Genomic DNA, 20,182 nt, shown 5'->3' on the forward strand with positions numbered 1-20,182 from the left:
GGTACTGTAGGGGTTAAGAGGTCCTTATGTCAGAATATGACATAATACTTGGCTTGGTATATGGTTAGTTTAAAAGAAAGTGCCAGTTGCTACTAAGCACCAAATAATGTCAAGGTTCTATTTACACATGCCCTTTTCCAATTTATACAGGAACTCCTTTAAGTCAGACTTTTGGCCTTATAGATCTTGTGTATAAGAAGTGATCAACAAGGGTGGTGAATGAGGAAAACTTCAACTTGTGTACTTGATTTTGGATATTCAAAGACTAATGAAACCATCCTTGTTCTAAAAAAAATTAAACCTTTTTATTAGTATATTTATTTTATATATAAAAGAAATACAAAAAAAGAGAAAGAAACACAAAGAAAATGCTTTTATGGCAAATCAGATTTGTCAGTGCCTTCAGCTTGTGCTCCAGGATCTGGCCCACTTGGCGTTAGCAAAGTCCGCCGGTTGTAATGGCTCTTGATGATGCCCGAGTTGCTGTTCTCATTGAGTAGTTGCTTCTGCCTTTGCCTGTTGAGAGACTGAACAAGGCCAAGGACAACTGCAGCCAGAGAGTATTGCCCGGGAAGTCTCCTTGGGGGTAAGATGAATGGGTTGGGTTGGACTCGTCCCAGGAGAAAGTACGTTTTAATTTTCCCTTCTTGTTCACTGATGCCCTTCACATATATCTCTCCCCGGTAGTCGAAAGCAAAGCCCTGGTCCTTCAGGATAAGATACGTCTCCTCAGGAACTTGGATGCGGCCACTCACTCCAGTGCTGTCCATTCGGCTTGCCAAATTCACAGTTTTCCCCCAAATGTCATACTGTGGTTTCTTAGCGCCAATTACACCTGCGACCACTGATCCATGGCTGATACCTACAAAAGAACCCAAAAGAGCAAGAAATGAGGTAGAGGAAGGGCAGTTAGGTATGATTGGCATGTGTGTAGCCTTTTGGGGGAGCAGCATAGTCCAGATTACTACATTAGTCACTTATTAGCCGAATCATCTGAATCAGTTATTTATCTCATGTAGCCCTCACTCTACCCATCTATGGACTGTGACTTTGAGTAAGACACCAGGAATGTCTTAGTCTCAGCTTCCTAATGTGCAGGCTAGAAACTACATGATCACTTCTGATGCCTGTGACTTCTTAGACATCATAAGAGTCAAATGAAACAATGTCTCTCAAGGTTTTAAAGAGCTAATCATCATTGTCATTCCTGTGCATTCTACTGTGTGTGTAGTCTCTCTCTGTGTGTAGTCTCTTTCTGTGTGTGTTATGTACAGTGTGTAGTGTCTATAGTATGCATGCCTATGTTGGATATAATGTACGGGGTATACTGTCTATGTGTTGAGTATAGTGGATAATGTGTAGTGTATGGTGTATATGTATGAATATATAGTAAAATGTATCCTGTGTAGTATATAACTGCATATGTATAGTGTGCTGTGTAGTATGTAGTATATGTGTGTGTATCAAGTATAGCATGTAGTATCTATGTGCCACATGTGTTTTGGTCTTGCCTTAGCCTAGAATTATCTCACTCAGAATCTGTAATGCTAATCCTATCATTTTCCTCAAGTCTCTGGTCAAAAGGTCTTTCCTAACTGTAATACTTAACAATACAAGAAGGACTTCTGGTCTCCTTCTATTCCTACACACTGATAGGTTTTGCTTTCATTATCTGATGATATTATATCACCCACTTTTTAATTGTTTTCTGTCTCCCTAGTAGGAGACAAGCCTCTGTCTTCTTACCCATCCTGCCAGTATCACACATATCAGATGCCTAGTCAATGTTTATAGAATTATGAAATCCTTTCTTAGTGGACACAGACATGCACAGTACACATTTAGAGGAAGTCTGTCATTTCTAGAAGAGTCATCCAGGGTCCCTGAAAGAGTAAGCTTTGAAATGATCATTAAAGCCACTTCCAAATAAAGTACAGCAGTTTAATATACCACACCAAAGGGTTAACCCTGATCTCAACAATGTCTTTAGAATTTACTTAGACTTTTTCTCTCCTCAGGGCTAATGCTCTCTTTTGATTTTTGGTTCAATGATTTCAATGATTTCAGAAAGGACACAAGGTTTATGGGAGATGTGGGATCAAGCCTTCAACATCCTAGCCATAGGATCAAAACCATAACTATAAATCCTTATTTCAAAGAACAAAAGCATGTGCCATTCCTCTAATCTGAGGAACAGTTATTGTCATTTCTTAACCTCCCTTTCTTTTCTTGCAAACTGTTAAGGGAGAACATAATGAAGTAAAATGGCCTGTCAGCCACAGGATGTCTGCGGCATAAAGGCAATAGTAAAAGTTATTTAAAATCATTGCCCAGTAGCCATAATGCCAGTCATCTCAGAGTCAGGCTCCCTGAGCGGCTGCTGGCATCACTGTTTGACTGTGAGATGTGATATTAAGCTAGTTGGCTCCTCTGTTTTAGGACCAAGTGTTTTAGGACCAATCTATAAAATGCAAATGTGAGCTAGAGCAGAGGCTTTCAGGCTGGACTTCTGGAGGCTCCTGAAAGCCCAAAGCAGATGAAGGAGGAATGAACACATTATGCAAACATAGAGGATTTACTCAACTGCAATGATTACCATGAAGTTACTTTGCACAAGGAGTTTCTATCCTTGCAATGGAGTGAGACTGTATATCTGAGATACTGATGCTTTCTGCCTATATCTGGTTCAATATAGTATGTGATAACCTTGAGGTAGAATCCGGCAGTTGTCTGAGGCATTGCTGAGAAGAAGCAGTGAGCAATTCATTGACTACTAGCTTCCAGCAACAAGAAAAGGTCAGAATTATGTGATTCTTGGCTCATTAGATGCCTATCTGAGCATGCCTTTGCGTAGATGACAAGGGAACTAGGCAGATATGTTGGAGGAGTGGCTAGCTTAGTGTTTGCTTTGCACTTCCGCATAGGTCCGGATCCTCCTGCCTTGCTGCCAGCATCTTGGATGAGGCAGTCCAGAAAGGCCTGAGTTGACTCTGTGCCTGTCCTTGTCAGGGTCATACAGAAGAACCTCATGTATTTTGCAAGAAGAAAGCTTTCCTGGAGTGATGCCCAGGACAAGGGAGGGGCTGGTAGAACAAAGACGCTTGGCCCAGTGAAGACTCCACCGCTAGCTGCAACTCACCAATTCGGAGTTCAAAATTGTTGAATGAATGCTTATTGATCTCTTGTATGCTTTCGGTCAGGGCAAGAGAGAAGTCAGCCAGGGCACACAAATGTCCCCATTTATCTTCACATTGCTGGAGAAAACATGGGAGAAGGGTGCATCCAACATTACACACATGTGATGTCTTCAGCAGAGGTTTTATGGTTTGACCCCTGCTGCACATTCCTTAGAAGAAGATAAGCATGCAAGTGAAGCCATCGATATTACCTCAGAGGTGTAGATCACAGAGGTTTCAAATTAATACTGCAGAGTGTGGCTGTCATCACATCTTCCTTTACATCCATACTTACCAAGGAAATTTGCCACATTATGAGTTCCTGAGTATCCTTACTGATGTGCATGTATTTGCATAAATGCCCATCTGTACACATTCCTATCCTTGTGCATATAGGTTTCCTGGCCCAAAAGATGTTTCTGTTTCCTCTAAAATTCTCACAGCATCCAATTAAGTTATGTTCTGTATGTGCTTATGAACCCCCGGAGGGAGGGACAGAGTAAGCCTCTTCTAGTTCAAAATGTGTAATGTAACGTGAAGCTTGGTGGCCATGACCACGTCTTCACAGTTGAATGAAATTGTCTGTGACAGAGAATTTGGGACCCTACAGAGGTTGGTAATTCCATTTAAGGCTAGGCGTTAAGTATTTCTGTTCTTGCAGACCATATGATCTTTGTTGTAACTATTCAGTGTTGTCATTTTGATTTTAAACGAGCAAAAGATAAAATAGAAATAAATGGGAATGCTTGTGTACAATGAAACCTTATTTACAAACATGAGTAGTAGGGCAGATGTGGCTTGGAGGTACTTGTTTCCTAACTCCTGCTATTGAGGGTCACACTTGTATACCAACATGGGTTTCATCTCACATAGCTATGCTTAGAGCATTTTCCTTTAATAAAAACATATGCAAGAAAGTTAAGTACAGTGATGACTTAATGAAGATTTTATCTTCCCTAGTGACTTTGACTCAAACTCATCTAACATCTCTTGAATATATACAAGGGCACAGGCTTTATATGGCGAACATGAAAGTTATCTCAGATAACTCACCCATTAACCCTGGAAGGCAGACGTTAGCATCCCCATTAACAAAGTCTAACATTTTATACAGCCACCACCACCCTCCTTTGCCACCATCACCACCACTCTTCCCAACTCTCCCTCTCCCCAGTAACTACCACCAGGCCACCCCAGATCCCTTGTTGCTGCTACCTCCTCCTCCTCCTCCTCCTCCTCCACCACCACCACCACCACCACTATCACTACCACCATGTAACAGTTTTCAAGGGTTAAAGCAAAAACAAGAGTAAGAAAATTGACTACTATTAGGGGTTTTGGGAATACCCACAGCTAAATCACAGTCAAGGTATTTCTTGGCACAGATTTTGTTCAAGTGAACAGAGAGATTCCGAGATTCCAGAGGTTCAACCTGGGAATTTTTAACAGCAACTTAGCCAGCAAACCTATTTTTGTCAAGAGTGTATGCACATCCTGCAACCATGATGGCCTAGTGTAGAACTTCCTCCCGTTGTTCTACAAGCCTTCTTCCTCAGCACTTGGCAACACTTAGCACAATGAACACTTGCGGCAAAGTCCAATGACCTTCCTTACCTGTTTCTCTGGTGACAGTCCTGAGACAGCCATGTATGTACTCCCAATGGTCTTAATCTTCTCGATGTCCTGAAATCGGTCCTCCCCGAGCAGCTGCAATGGATCCGGGTCATGAAGTTAGTCCTTCTGTTTACACAGCTGCTCTGTTGGGCTCTAGCAGCCTGGGACTACTGAAAGTGTGTTCTTCCCTCCCACCCCCATGGACTATGGAGAAAGATTTAACTAAAATGGTAGAAGATCCTTAATGTGGGTAGGATGTTTCAGGTAGAGAGAAGAAAGTTCTGGACACCGTTGCACACTGTGATGAGCAAACTAAATAATGATGCATTATATACCTGAACTTCCACAAGAGGCTACTACACTTTAAGTGGTTTATGCACAATGTGGGGTGATGAATATTTTGATTGACTTAACTAGTCTATATTTTATACACTTATCAAGGCATCAGTTTATTCAGATAAAAATTGATTGTGAGAATTAAATAACCTACCATATGTTTATATTTGTAAAACATCCCAGAGTTCTGGCACTTAGATTTACCTCATCAAAGTCAGCGATGATCTCATTCAGCAAGCGCAGACATTCCACTCCCTGGTTGTTCATTTCTGTCTGAGAGTAGAAGTCTGCAAATCCGGGAATGGAGGCAAACATCACCCCAACAGCATCGTAGGATTGAGAATACAGCTCCTGGGGCAGAGAGGAGGCAGAAATTATCATCAGAGTTTTGCGTGGTGCTACCTGTGCATAAGGACCTGGAAGACATGCACTGGAATCCAGTGACAGGACAGAAAATGAGATGTCAGGTACTATACATCAATGGTGTATGTCTTAGTACCTCTCAGGCTGCTATAACCAAATATATCAGGGTGGGTTGATTAAAACCACACATGTATTTCTCATGTTCTGGATGCTTGGAAGTATCCAACAGACTTAGTGTGTAGTGAAGAGCCACTTTCTGGTTCCAAGGTGGCCCTTTCTAGCTGTGTCCACACATGCCAGAAGAAGCAAAGCAGCTCTCTTGGAACTCTTTAATAAGCACACTAATCCAATTGTTACGGTTTGAACATAAAGAATCTTCCAACAGCTTCATTGTTAAAGAGGTGGTCCCTGGCTGAAGCATCTAGTCATTGACAGGTACTCTGGATTACGAGGGCTCATGAATTAACTCTTGATGGATTAGTAAAGTGCTATTATTGGGAGATGGTAGAGAATAGGAGGTGGAAACTAATTGGAAGAAATAAGTTTCTAGGGTATGCCCAGAAAAATACACTTTAGGAAATTTGGAGGGACACAGATGGTCCATACCTTGGACCATGAACACAGAATCATTAGGTGGTTTAGAATAGTAAGAAGTATGTGATCTTTAACCTCAGCTAAGCCAGCACTTCTCAATGTTGTGCCTTTGTTCTTTTGTTCTCCTCAATGATTGGTCCAGAGTTTCACCATTATCCTTCACTTAACCCACCATATTGTCCTTGTGTATAGAAGATCTTTCTCCTGCTTTACCAAGTAAGCTTTGGGTGGTAGGGAACTCTCCCTGTTTTTAGTCCTTATGTGCGTACATCTTCATGTGTAATCATCTTCAACTCCAGTCGTGTTTTACCTCTTACTGGAAAGAAGGTTTTTGGCCCTTATAATTTCTTCAGCAAAGTTGCCCCTGCCTTAGTTAGGGTTTCTATTGCTGTGACAGAACCACCATGAACCAAAATGAAAACAAGTTGGAGAGGGAAGACTTTATTCAGCTTATACTTCCACATTGCTGGTCATCACCAAAAAGAGTAAGGACAGGAACTCAACAGGACAGGATCCTGGAAGCAGATGAAGAAGAAGCTATGGAGTAGTGCTGCTTAGTGGTTTGCTTCCCATGGCTTGCTCAGCCTAGTATCTTACAGAACCCAGGACTACCAGCACCACCCATCGTGGGCTGTGCCCTCCCCCACTGATGGCTAACTGAGAAAATGCCTTACAGCTGAATCTCATGGAGGTTATTTTCTCAACCGAGGCTCCTTCCTCTCTGATGACTGTAGCTTGTGTCAAGTTGACACACAGAACCAGCCAGTGTAACTCCCTTCCCTGCCAACGCTCTCCTTTCTTATGTCTTACTCACTTCCTCTCCATGCTGCTTCCTGCTCTTTGTCTTTTCTAAGAAAGAACAGGATACCCTGATCCAGCAGGTGCATGTGCCCATCAACAAATCCCTCTTCATTCTGGCTTCCATCCCTCTTATGCAATATTTCTCCTCTGTCTGTTTCCATTCACATCTCAAACTGGGATGAAACAAATGGAGAGAAAGCCCTCTAAATTGGGAAAATCAGCGTACACATGGCAGTTCCCATCTCACTGGGCATTCACATAGCTCAGCATGTTAGCCACTCAGGACCTTGAATCTCTTGACTTTCTGTGAAATATCTTGTTTTCTCATGCTTGCACTCTTTAAGGATTTGCTTTAGAAATGCCTGCCTATTTTGAGCATCTTGTCTGTGACTCAGTGAGCACTTCATATTGGACATCCTTGCCAGACAGATCTCATTCACGCTTAGCCTCTCCACCACCCATACAAAGCAGTTTCCAAATCTGTATTTCCAGATTAGTTCTGGGACTTAGCTCACCCCAGATTGTTCTCACACTCTTCAAACTATGATGCTACAGGCCTGGTGTGTTTTCTCTTTATCACAAGGCACTCATCTGTTCCTCCATCCTCTAAACTGTTAGAAACACCAGAGTTGCAAAATCTACAGAGGGGGTGTAGGTATCGTTGACTCTTTCTTGGCCCTGTAATGTTGATCCTATTTTAGTGTTGCTGTTATTTTTAAAAGCAATGCTCTTGCCAGTGTCTTGATTACTACTAATAAAAAATCTTCCTATTCAGAGGCCTCCATCCTTGTTCTACTCAAAGGTGTTCTCCATATGCTGCCTATAGTGAGTGATCTTTTTAAAGGGATATATATGATACTGGATATCATATACTCCTCCAGTCTTAAAGCCCTCTTTGGCCCACAGTTGCCTTCAAGATAAAATTCTAATGCTCTGTCACGGTACATATTCATGGTCTTACTACCACCCATCCCTTTAACCTAAGTGTCTACAAGTCCCTGCTTTTTTGGGCTCCTAAAACATTCAAGAACTTCTACGTTTTGTTTTTGTGTTGGCGTTGAACTCAGAGCCTTGAAGGTTTGTGCTCTTCCACTGAGTTATACTGCCCTTCTGCTTTTCTACTTCTGTGTCCTGTTGTAGCTGCTATTACAGGTGTTCTCCCTGCAATTTTTTCACTCCACACAACTGTCAACGCTTATGGTACTTGTGCATTTTTTCTTTGGCCACAAGAGGGCACTCTGCCAATGTGACCAGCAGCTTTGAAGAGGTATGGAATTAATGTCCCCAAATCACAGGTCTCTTCAAACCACTGATGGGAAGTGATGTTTTGTATCCTCCTTTTTTCACTCCTAGAGCCGTGTAACTTTGAAAAGTCAGATTAGGCTCGCATTGCCCATTTAGGTAGGTGATCTACCAAACAATGCATCAAACATCAGTGTCTTCTTTCTCTTCCTTCCATTCTGTATTTCCTAGGATCTCCTTCAGGAAAATTGCTGCCTCTGAAGCTCTAGCTTTCAAGGTTTCAAGGTTTGCTTCTGGAGGAAGCTGAAATTATGTTATTACATAAATACATTTATTTCTGTTACCTGTCCCTTGATGGAAAGTGTCCCTCCAGTCTTGAGGTTAGCTCTTTAACCAGGAAAATTCTTGTTTCCTGTCTTCCCTAACTATGTGGAGAGGAGCTTTGCACAAACTTTCCAGGCCCTTTAATGGGAGCAGAAGGCTGAGCTCAATGCTCTCTTGAATTGCCACAAGCATTTCTGTAACACATCCCTTGCTCCAGTATTATTGCCCTAACATCCAACTCTTTCTTTAAACACAAATCCTGTGATGGCAGATATATGTCATTCTTCGCAGTGTGTTTAGTGCAGTCCTGCAATATGATGTTATTTACACAAGGATCTGTTATAAGCAAATACCCACAAATAGTTATTATGTCAATTCATGACCTTTTGGTCTTTTTAGGAAACATTAAAACCTAAAATGTACTTTCACATGAACCTGTGAGTTATAACAATCCAGTGGAGTTTTCTATCCTCACTTAAAAGATAAACAAAATGAGACATAGGAATTATGTTATTGCCTTGGATCATATAGCTAACACTATGTGAGATAGGGCTAGAAGGTTCTATGGCTTCTCTATTCCACTTATCTATGTGTATTTCCACCATCATGCCCTAGGTTTGAGAAAGATGCTGTCCCTGATATATTCAACTTTGAGTCTGAAGTGTGAGTCAATTTGGTTTCATCCAAAGTGACATAGGCAGTGGTGACTGGCTGGACAGAGTCATAAAGCAGAGAAGAACAACAGAAAATGGGTTCTTAATGTGGGACCCTACTCACTTTAGCCTTGGATGGGTATGCATGCATGGAAGGAAGCTAATTCTGCTTTATAAATTAGAGAATGTGTGTAAGCAAGCTCACAGATTTAATCCACATGGCTGCAGTTTTTGGGTAAAAGTGTCTATTATATGATTGCCTGTGTTGTTACTTCTTGAAGGCTGTTATCACAGAGTGATTTAAACAACATGAATGTATTTTCTCATAATTCTGGGGGCTGAAAATCCAAGACCAAGGCACTTCATAGGGTCTTCTGCTCAGACAGTTCATGCCCATCTCCCGCTCATCTTCCTTTGTTCTTCACTCTGAGTTCTAACACTTAGTTTTTACAAGGATGTCAGTGGGACTGTACTAGGACCACTTGATGCCCTCATTTTAACATGTCTACCTCTCCTATGATGGCTACAGTCTGAGGTCATTGGGCTAAGAATCTCACACATGAATTTCGAGGAAGCTCAAACCATCCCAGGCAACCTCTTTTTCTATTTACAAGTAGAAAAGAGAAAAATCTCACCCTCTGAAATCGACTCCATAATTACACATCCAACTCCTTTTTTATTCCCTACCACTCTGTGAAATGGCTCCCCCGGGCTTCTTAAGCTGCGTTTGTCCATTGGAGGTCGAATGACTCCTAACTCCTCCCATACACTTCTTTTTTTTTTTTTTTTTTTTTTTTTTTTTTTTTTTTTTTTTTTTTCATTTTGAAGTCTTGCCAGCATTCAGAATTCTCAGATTTCTGATTTTATTTTGCATGTGTTTGTGAATATGTGGTATGCATCAATGTTTGCCTGTATATGTATTTGTATGTATGTATCCATGTTTGCATGCTGTGGACACATATATGTGTATATGTGTGTACAGGTATCAGACTAATATTTGGAATTTCTATATTTTTCACTGAGACTAGTCCTCTCAACTAAACTGAGAGATCAGCTATGTGTCTAGTCTAACTAGCTATGTTGCTCCAGGGACCCCTCTCTCTAAGCCTTCCAAGTGCTGGAGTAACCATTATTTTTCTTTGGCATTTGTATGGGTGTTCACTTTCCAAGTCCTGGTCCTCATTCTTGCATTGCAGATATTTTCCATCTCTGTAGACACTCCTCTGATTTCTTAAAATGTAAAATAATGATAGCACTAGCTATTTTTACTGAGCAATTATATACCAGGCACATGGCAGAATACAGCATGCATCATCTTATTTAATGCTCACAACAACCATGAGGTGGATATAATTAAGACCATTTTTATCTAAAGGATGAGAGAGGTTGTGGCTAAGTACTTTGCTTAAAACTCACAATCGTTAAAGGGCAGAGCAGGAATTTATAACTACATAGTCTGACTTCTGAGTCCAAGCTACCACTAATGGTAGCAATCAAATTGCTATGTTCATTTCACAATGATGATGATACCAGTCACGATAAACAGGAATGGATATTGCAACTTGAAACTTCTTTAGCTCAACATTTGAATGGAAAGCTGATTTAAGATTAGAAAGAATCTATGTCAGACAACTGAACTTGAACTCAGTTCAGCTCTTGACTATTGGCTCTACTGGAAGGAAGAGAAACATGAAAAAGTGGTTGGGAGCCATTTCTTCTCTTGACCAGATAGATGCTAACTGGTAGAGAGAGTGTTCATGAGACACTAATATCCAGGAAGACAAATGCACAAACCCAGGCTCTCAGGTGAGTACAGGTTAGGTTAGATACATAGGAGACCAAAATGGGATCTGTTGTTTCTCCTCCAGAATTGGAAACAGAATGGCTCTCTTGACCCACTCACTGACTGATACAGAACAAAGTGGAGTATATCCATCTTCATGAAAGGCAGGAAGGGGAACCCATACTATTAAGCTTGCCACATTGGAGGAGAAATCTTCTTCATCCTGGGCACAAACAAATTCTAAGTGATGACTACCAGTGACTCATGTCCCAGTTGCTGTGTCCTTCTCACTATATCCTTCACAATTAGACGAGGTGGAAGATTTTATCGGGAGTTTTCCCCCAGGAGATCAGGGCAAGGAATGTGGAAAGAGAGATGATGACCCCTGCAGATGTGGTCACATGTCTTTAGGCAGCAAGGTAGGCTCTCTGACCTCCAACGCTTCAGCTGTGAAAGAGGTGCTGGCTGTTCCTCTGCTTTGCACCTGATCCCACTGAAATGTCCTACTCCAGTTGGCTATTTGTTCCACTGTCTTGCAGCTGGCTGTAGCTTTGTCACTGCTCTCAGTGGCAAAGTGAACTGCCTTCATCCTTGCACTTTGGGGATTGAGATTGAAACAGCTTTGCACAAATTGTTGCCTACTGTGGTTTAAATACGAACTGCCCATAATGGATTCATGGACTGGGGACTTTGCTGTCAGCTACAGGGGTTTGGGGAAGTCATTGATGGATTGATTCTTTGATATATTTGCATTGCAGAGAGTAGGAAGAGGGTCACTGAGAATGTGTATCCAGCCACCCACCTTAACTTCTGCTACCCACATCTTGCTTTTTCCTCGCTGCAGTGCAGTGAAGTAAACAGCTCTGCTCTACCATGAGCCTCTTCCATGATCTTTTGTGTCACAACAAGCCTGGAAATCATGGTGGCAATCTGCATGGACTGAAAACCTTGAACCCATAGGCAAAACAAGTCTGTTCTCCCTTAAGATACTTGTTTGCTAAGGCATTCCACTATCGTAGTAAAAAACAAAACAAAACAAAACAAAACAACCCCCCAAACCAAAACCAAAATCCAATGCACTAACTCAAGAGGCCTTGCTGTCTCTTTTCTCATTCCCATTGCTTCAGTTAGGGGCATGGACAACGTGAAGTGACACATTCAAAGCAAGGCAGTTCAAGTTAATAGACAATGGACTTAACTAAAAAGATAAAGGGAGAAATAGGAGACCTTAGTAATAATCTCTCTGGAAATAGAGCACAAAAGCTCTCACTCCTTTCAATTAGGAGAAATGAGAACAGCTCAGAGATTTTACACAGGAACAGTATAGCAGTCACATTGAGGAGCTGTGGAGTTACACAGCCAGGCTCACATGATTTCCAGGCAATACATATCCTCACCTCTCTGCTTCTCCTCACTGAGATATTCTAGCTCCCTCTCCCCTATTGGCAGTCCCCATCTGGGTGCCAGAGCCCATAGAAGGTTATTGACGCTATACACTTAGTTTATCCCCAACCCTACCCTGGGCCAATTAGAAAAGTGGATGAAGGGGCTTGGAGAGTCACATGGAAGAGTGTCATGTAACCTACTCACCACCTTCAGAGAGGGCCACTTTATTTAACTCACTCCAATTAACTGCTTTCAGAGCTCCATCTGTTTCTCACTATTCTGGGATGAAGAAAGCTAAAAACGTGTTGTAAACTGTTGAAGGATAGATGGATATAGAAAAGCTATAATCATTTTATTGTCATCCTTCTCTGTGGGTTGGAAGAGCAGGTTTGGAGCACATAGGGAACTGTGAATGTTCACATTCCCCCCTCCTCCACTCCACATGCTGATGTAGAGAAACTGCTTTCCGCTCTTCTCAGGGAACCCTGTTGTAGGGGTCTCTTCTGTGCCCAGGCTGCTGGGAACTAAGTCCTGTACTTCTTCTTTTTTTTCCTTTTTTTTTTATTAGATATTTTCTTAATTTACATGTCACATGATATCTCCTTTCCCAGTTTCCCCTCCAAAAAAAAATACCTTGGTGTGACTCTAACTAAGCAAGTAAAAATCTGTATGACAAGAACTTCGAGTCTCTGAAGAAGGAAATCGAAGAAGATCTCAGAAGATGGAAAGATCTCCCAAGCTTTTGGACTGGCAGGATTAACATAGTAAAAATGGCCATCTTGCCCAAAGCAATCTACAGATTCAATGCAATCCTCATCAATATTCCGACTCAATTCTTCACAGAGCTGGAAAGAGCAATTTGCAAATTCATCTGGAATAACAAAAAACCCAGGATAGTGAAAACTATTCTCAACAATAAAAGAACTTCTTGTGGAATCACCATCCCAGACCTTAAGTTGTCCTACAGAGCAATTGTGATAAAAACAGCATGATATTGGTACAGTGACAGGCAGGTGGATCAATGGAATAGAATTGAAGACCCAGAAATGAACCCACACACCTATGGTCACTTGATCTTTGACAAAGGAGTTAAAACCATCCAGTGGAAAAAAAGACAGCATTTTCAATAAATGGTGCTGGCTCAACTGGCAGTTAGCATGTAGAAAAATGCAAATCGATCCATTCCTATCTCCTTGTACAAAGCTCAAATTCAAGTAGATCAAGGACCTCCACATAAAACCACATACACTGAAACTAATAGAAAAGAAAGTGGGGAAGAGCCTTGAGCACATAGGCACAGGGGACAATTTCCTGAACAGAACACCAATAGCTTATGCTCTAAGATCAAGAATTGACAAATGGGACCTCATAAAATTACAAATCTTCTGTAAGGCAAAAGACACTGTCAATAGGACAAAACGGCAACCAACAAATTGGGAAAAGATCTTTACCAATCCTATATCTGATAGAGGGTTGATATCCAATGTAAACAAAGAACTCAAGAAGTTAGACTCCAGAGAACCAAATAACCCTATTAGAAATGGGGTACAGAGCTAAACAAAGAATTCTCAACTGATGAATATTGAATGGCTGAGAAGCACCTAAAGAAATATTCAACATCCTTAGTCACCAGGGAAATGCAAATCAAAACAACCCTGAGGTTCCACCTCACACCAGTCAGAATGGCTAGTCCTGTGCCTCTTATACCAGATGAAGCCAGGGGAAGAAAGAGTTTCTGTGTCCAATGACCTTCTTTGCCATTCAAACGTCTGCTCAAATGTCCTCTTACTTTCTTCAATCCTGTTCAGTGGTATTTGGTCCACCCCCAAGCTGAATACCTAGAATTCTGCATATCTCCTGCTTTCTTTCATTTCAGGAAGGAATCAGTCTCTCTTGGCTCTCTCTTCCCCAGGCACCTTACTGTTTTGATGTTATGACTGAAAAGCAGCTTTGGGTTGCCCTCTCACATTTCTGGGTTTCTGCCTCTCCATTTGGTGGTCATGATTGACACCAGCCCTATTCTCTGTGCTCTAGCAGCTGTCAATAAACTCTTGCAACAAAGTCTCAAGAAAAACAGGCCCAAACAAAACTCTGTAAAAATTCATCTGTTGAGAAGTGTGGATAGCTTTGATCTATACTAGAGAGGAGGCCCTCCAGGAACCCAGTGCTTCGGCTGTTTGATATTCAAATCATGCCTTATCTTTTGCTGTCTTTTTTTTTTTTCTCCTTCAGTGGCTTGGATGTGACTATCTTGGTTCTGTTATCTAAGGTTCCAAGGCAATGGTCTCAGATTTAACATCTTTGGGTGTCTTAGAGGAAATATGAATGATAGGGCATGGTTGGGTTAATTAGAAACTCCATTATATTCTTAAAGGCATCATACCCACAAATAAAAATAAGCCATCAAATCAATAACCAGTGTTCTTCATCTCAACCAGCTGTTTAAAGCTTTTCTAAGAGCTAGCCTGATATAACTTTATTTTAAGTGTCTTCAGCCTTTGTCAAACTGACTAGAAACCTTGTAAAGCAAAGGCAGTCCCAGCCCAGCCTCTAAGAAAGGGTACATTGTCTTTGTACCTCCTTTGCAAGGGCCAGTGGGTCTTATTTCAGTGTTGCTTCAAGGGATCAAGGATCAAGTATGAGGACCAGTGGTGACCAAGGATCAAAAATGAGGATCAATGGTGACCAAGGATCAGGTATGAGGATTAGTGGTGACCAAGGATCAAATATGAGGATCAGTGGTGACCAAGAGTCAGGTATGAGGATCAGTGGTGACCAAGGGTCAGGTATGAGGATCAGTGGTGACCAAGGATCAAATATGAGGATCAGTGGTGACCAAATATCAAATATGAGGATCAGTGGTGACCAAATATCAAATATGAGGATCAGTGGTGACCAAGGGTCAGACATGAGGATCAATGGTGACCAAGGGTCAGGTATGAGGACCAGTGGTGACCAAGGGTCAGGTATGAGGATCAGTGGTGACCAAGGGTCAGGTATGAGGATCAGTGGTGACCAAGGACAGGTATGAGGATCAGTGGTGACCAAGGTTGCTGTGATTTGTATTCTTCAGCTCACCATCTTGTGAAAACGAAGCAGCCTGATTGTTTCATCTTCTTGAGGCTTCTTCCTGAGGCAGAGTCCAAGGATGATCCCTGAGGAGGTCTGTCTATGGTATTAGGTCTCCCTGAAAGTCTCACAGAGCAAGACCAAGCACTCTCACATGCCCAGCCCCTGGTATTTGAAACAGCATTAAGTTTGCTGTTGAGTAACTTTCCCTCAGACGTTGCAGGGTATGCTCAATAGTTTCAGTGGTTTCCTTTCTCATTTCTCACATCAGCACCATCACTTTACTTCTACCTCCCACAGATGGAGCTCATATTCTCTCTGTCTCCATCATCTCCTAGGCCTCCCACCGGGGTCTTACCGAACTGTTTTAGGATCTATGATTAGCTTTGACTTTATCATTTGTACATCTATGTTCTAATCTATGCAGCTTATTGACTGTTATGTGGGGAATGTTCCCAAGATCTTGTTTCCCTTAAAAGTGTTACTACAACCCAAAAGACCTCACTGACAGGCCCTGGACAGGTTCCTGCCCAGATTATTTAATAATATACTTCGATCTTTGGAGTAAGTAAATGGTGTTCTCACCAAATTTGTGTCCATTTGGAACATCAGATCTTATTTGGAAGTGATATTTTTGTATTTCAACAAAAGATAAAATCATCCTGCATTAGAGTGAATTCTAGATCTGATGACTGACATTCTTAGAGGAAAGAGGCTGATGTCCTTACAAAAGGGGCTATGGAAGATGCAGGCACAGATGAGCATGGTGTTGCCAAAGTCAAAGTAAGATTTGGGTGCCACCAGTTGCTGGAAGAACCATGGAGAGTGTATGAGCCTCTTAGCACCTTGATTTGACAGTTGTGTTTGAATTTCCCTAAGAGGACCTTCAGCAAGTTATAATACAAAAGAACAGTAGATGAGCATCTACTTCATGTAAGGTACTGTGCCAAGAATATACATGCCTCCTTGTAGCCGAACTTTGACTACTTTGTGGGTTCTTCTTTCTTCCACCCTTCTCCTACCCTTTCAATCCCCTAACACTAAATAAGAGAGACAAAATAATAGAGGGGAAAGTGGGCAATGTTATTGTTAGACTACTTCCTGCTAATTAGGGGCATTGAGTTCCTTGGGGGTAAGTTCCATCTTTGCCATTAGGATATCTAATTTCTTCTTCTTGTTTCTTCTTTTCATGAACTACTTAATAAACCACAGTCAACAGTAACCAACCAACAACCCACCACTAACAACCCTGCTTCTCTGGGCCCTAGCATTATATAATGTCTCAAAAGTCCCCAGAATTCCAAGTGTCACAAAATTGCAGAAACTCTCTGCTGCTGGCAAAATCATGCTCCTGCTAGAGCATGAGGCAAATCATAGTCAGCTGCTGTGGACAATCTGAAGCAGCCCCATAATCCACACCTGGGATAAAAATGAAAATATTATATGCTTTTCAAAAAAAAAAAACCCCACAAAATTCTCACTACACTTCTCTACATAAACACATACACCCACACTTATACACCTACTCCCATAAACACATAGCATGTCATATATATACACATATATTTGTGTGACTATTCCTATATATATGCATATATATCATATACTTATAAAAACTATTACTTTAAATTGTGGTGAATGAAACTTACCATCTCACTTTGTATTTATTAACTCTGTTATTAAGTACATTTGCTTTGTAGTGTATCATTATGACCACAGAATATTCCTCAGCTTGCAAACCTGAGCAACAATAACTCCCCATTCCACCCTCCTCCAATCCCTGTCAACCATATTTCTGCCCTTTGTCTATGTATTGAAATCTACATGTAACTTATGTAAATGCAATTATGCACAATACTAGTACTTCTGGTAATTGGCATATTTCACTTAGCATAAGGCTATACTGTATTGTGTTCCAGGGCCCCTTTTCTTATAGATGAATAACATTTTGTGAGTCTCTCTCTCTCTCTCTGTATGTATGTATGTATGTATGTGTACATGTGCATGAATGTATGACTTTTTAGTCAATGCATCTATCAATGAATACATGGGCTGTTTCTACCTTTTCTCTACTATAATAAGGCATAAACATCTCATCATTTGAGACCCCTTTTCAATTTTGCTGATATACTTAGAATTGTTGTAGCTCTTTCTATTTCTCCAATGATATTCATGATATATGTTATAACACATATTTGTATATATTTAATATATGCATACACATATGTAATTTTAACACATTTTAAAATTCAAAACCAGTCTTTAATAGGAATTTTATATCCATCTAACAAATGAAGAACTGGATACCAGGGTAAACAATGTGTAAATTTTATAGCATCAGATATGTTGGATTGACAGGCACCATGTGGTAGGCATGGTCTTTTTTCTTATACCTCCCATGAGTGTAACAGAATTTTCCTAGGGCTCAGGATCAGTGTGACCAGCTGTACACCATCCCTACTGACTAGTTTGACCTAACCTCACCTCATTGTCTCTGTCTTTCTCCAGGAAGTGGCGGGCCACGTGGCTGGGTAAAATATTGCGCAGCATGTTCTCGTTGTGTTCCCTCAGTTCCTTCATCTCGTTGATCTCCTCTTTGGCCTGTACTCGCCACAGGAAATCCAGGCGGGCTGTGTACTCCAGCTGTAATTGACAGGAGCCAAAGAGAAGCAGCAGGTTCAGGTATGTATGTCTGGAAGGTAGTGGAAAAGGTTTCCCTGGGAGTTTTTGCAGGTAAAATAAAGCTAGTTTTCTCATCTGAAGGCATAGGCCTGAAGCCAAGCTATCTGAGAATATTAAGAGCTTGCAGAGATGTGCACCTGTTTTCCCAGGTGCTATCTGTACATAGATCATCTTCTCTTGTGTAGGATTGCCTGACAATACCCTGGTCCTCTACAGACTATATACGGCATGAATCCAGGAAGTTTTCCATTTGCCTGATACTACATTCTTTCTGTCATGAACTTAATATCTACTCTACCCCTAGACATCCATATCTTGAAACCCTAATTAGCAATGGTGTGTCTTTGGCAAGTGGATCTTTGGAAGGAAGGTAAGTTTAATGAGACCTTGAAGGTGGGGCACTTGTGATGAGATTCCTGACCTTGTTAGAGGAGACAGGAGCAGTTTTATTCTTCTATTCTTATGTGGACACATTGATTAAAGGCCATGTGAAGGCTAGCAAGATCTCAATATGAAAATTCCCGCCCTCCAGAATTATGAGTGAATAGATTTCTGTGTATAAGCCACCAAGGTTGAGGCATATTGTGAATTAAGCTTGAACTTTGAGTTGCACAAGGGGATATATCTATCACAGAGCAGAAGCTCATCAGTGCATTTGTTACCCCAACACATGAGTGTGTTAAAAATACATGTCACCCAGATGGCAGTCATTGTGTTCCTGTCCTAATTTATGCAGTATACAAATACTTACTCCTTTAATCCAGAGAGCAGAGCTAATCAGAAGACTATACATTCAGTCATTATTTCACAGATGAAGAAGTGAAACATTGTTAAGTCATTGTTAAGTTACTTAACAACAACTTAAGTGTGAAACCAAGATTTGACCTTAAGTCTCAAAGTCAACTCAGGAGTCTGGGCTCTCTCCCTGGCTAAGGTAATAAGGGATAAATGGATAGTGGAATACTGAAAAGATCATGGGCTTCATGTAGACAGCCAAATCTTGGAGTTATGGTCATGACCACATACTGTTGCATGGACTCACAATGACTTAATCTCAGTTTTCTTATTTCCAAATAAGGTAAATAAATAAGTTCTGACCACAAGAGAGAGAAGGAAAAATTACTTAGGAGGCCCGAGTTTACACATTAATTGCCACTCATCCTGACTTTCCTGCTTACTGGAGTTGGGCAGCTTCTCTACATGGGCAGCTCACAAGGCATCTTTATCTTAGCTTTGAGAGTATTGTTATTTCAAGGTCTTTAGCAATGATCATGAACAACACAGTGCATTGTTTGATACATGGTTGGATGCTCCAAACTCAAAAGACTTAAAACATTTAGCTAGTTTCTGTGTTTTATTTTCAAGTCTCAGTGGAGGTACAAAGGTCATCCATTCAGCTGCATTTGTAATAGTAAAAGATGGAAATGATCCAAGTGTTCATTCAGTTGGCTGAGCAAACTATAACAATATACACAGTGGAACATAATGCAGCTGGAGAGAGAAATGAAAACTGTTTCTTTATTCTCTGATGGCTTGGTTTTCAAGGGAAGAAAAATATATGCTGTCATATCATATGTCAATTACCTGAGGACATAAGACCAGTTATGAAGGAGAACATTATACATACCTCCACCCCCACACTTACAACCTGCTTATGATAAACATAGTGTAGGTGGTAATATTTGCACTATTAATCTAGACTATTACATGTGAATTACATGGTGAAGAAAATGGGCATTTGTAGTTTTGTCACTGAAAATAGAAATTGGGGAGGAGAAAAGACATCAACAGCCCCAAGAATGGTGAGGGTATAAATGTCTATGGTCATTCCAGGCTTGGTGGCATATACCTGTAATCTCAGCATTTGACAGACAAGGCTAGGAGGATCAAGAGTTCGAATCTGTCTGCTATACAGTAAGTGGGAGATCAGTTTGGGCTACATGAGAGGCTTTCCAAATAGAGCAAAGCAATGCTAAGCAGAGCAGAGCAAAGCAGAGCAGAGCAGAGCAGAGAGCAGAGCAGAACAGAGCAGAGCAGAACAGAGAGCAGAGCAGAGCAGAGCAGAGCAGAGCAGAGCAGAACAGAGCAGAACAGAGCAGAGAGCAGAGCAGAGCAGAGCAGAGCAGAACAGAGCAGAGCAGAACAGAGCAGAGAGCAGA

At 41.2% G+C, this 20,182-nt stretch overlaps 1 protein-coding gene across 2 annotated transcripts in view; it reads right to left on the minus strand.

Moving 5' to 3' along the window:
• Positions 1-280: 280 nt before the first annotated feature.
• Positions 281-20,182, minus strand: part of Adcy8 (adenylate cyclase 8) — a 217,131-nt gene continuing 197,229 nt past the window's right edge. For both annotated transcript variants that reach the window (XM_031358847.1, XM_031358848.1), the window contains 5 exons: positions 17,826-17,984; positions 5,331-5,477; positions 4,791-4,883; positions 3,140-3,254; positions 281-862 (listed from right to left, as the gene is read on the minus strand). In XM_031358847.1, the coding sequence (XP_031214707.1) occupies positions 375-862; positions 3,140-3,254; positions 4,791-4,883; positions 5,331-5,477; positions 17,826-17,984 (1,002 nt within the window). In that variant the 3' untranslated portion in view covers positions 281-374. The remainder of the gene's footprint in view (positions 863-3,139; positions 3,255-4,790; positions 4,884-5,330; positions 5,478-17,825; positions 17,985-20,182) is intronic.

Source organism: Mastomys coucha, unplaced genomic scaffold, assembly GCF_008632895.1.
Source record: "Mastomys coucha isolate ucsf_1 unplaced genomic scaffold, UCSF_Mcou_1 pScaffold7, whole genome shotgun sequence".
NCBI classification, from domain to species: domain Eukaryota; kingdom Metazoa; phylum Chordata; class Mammalia; order Rodentia; family Muridae; genus Mastomys; species Mastomys coucha.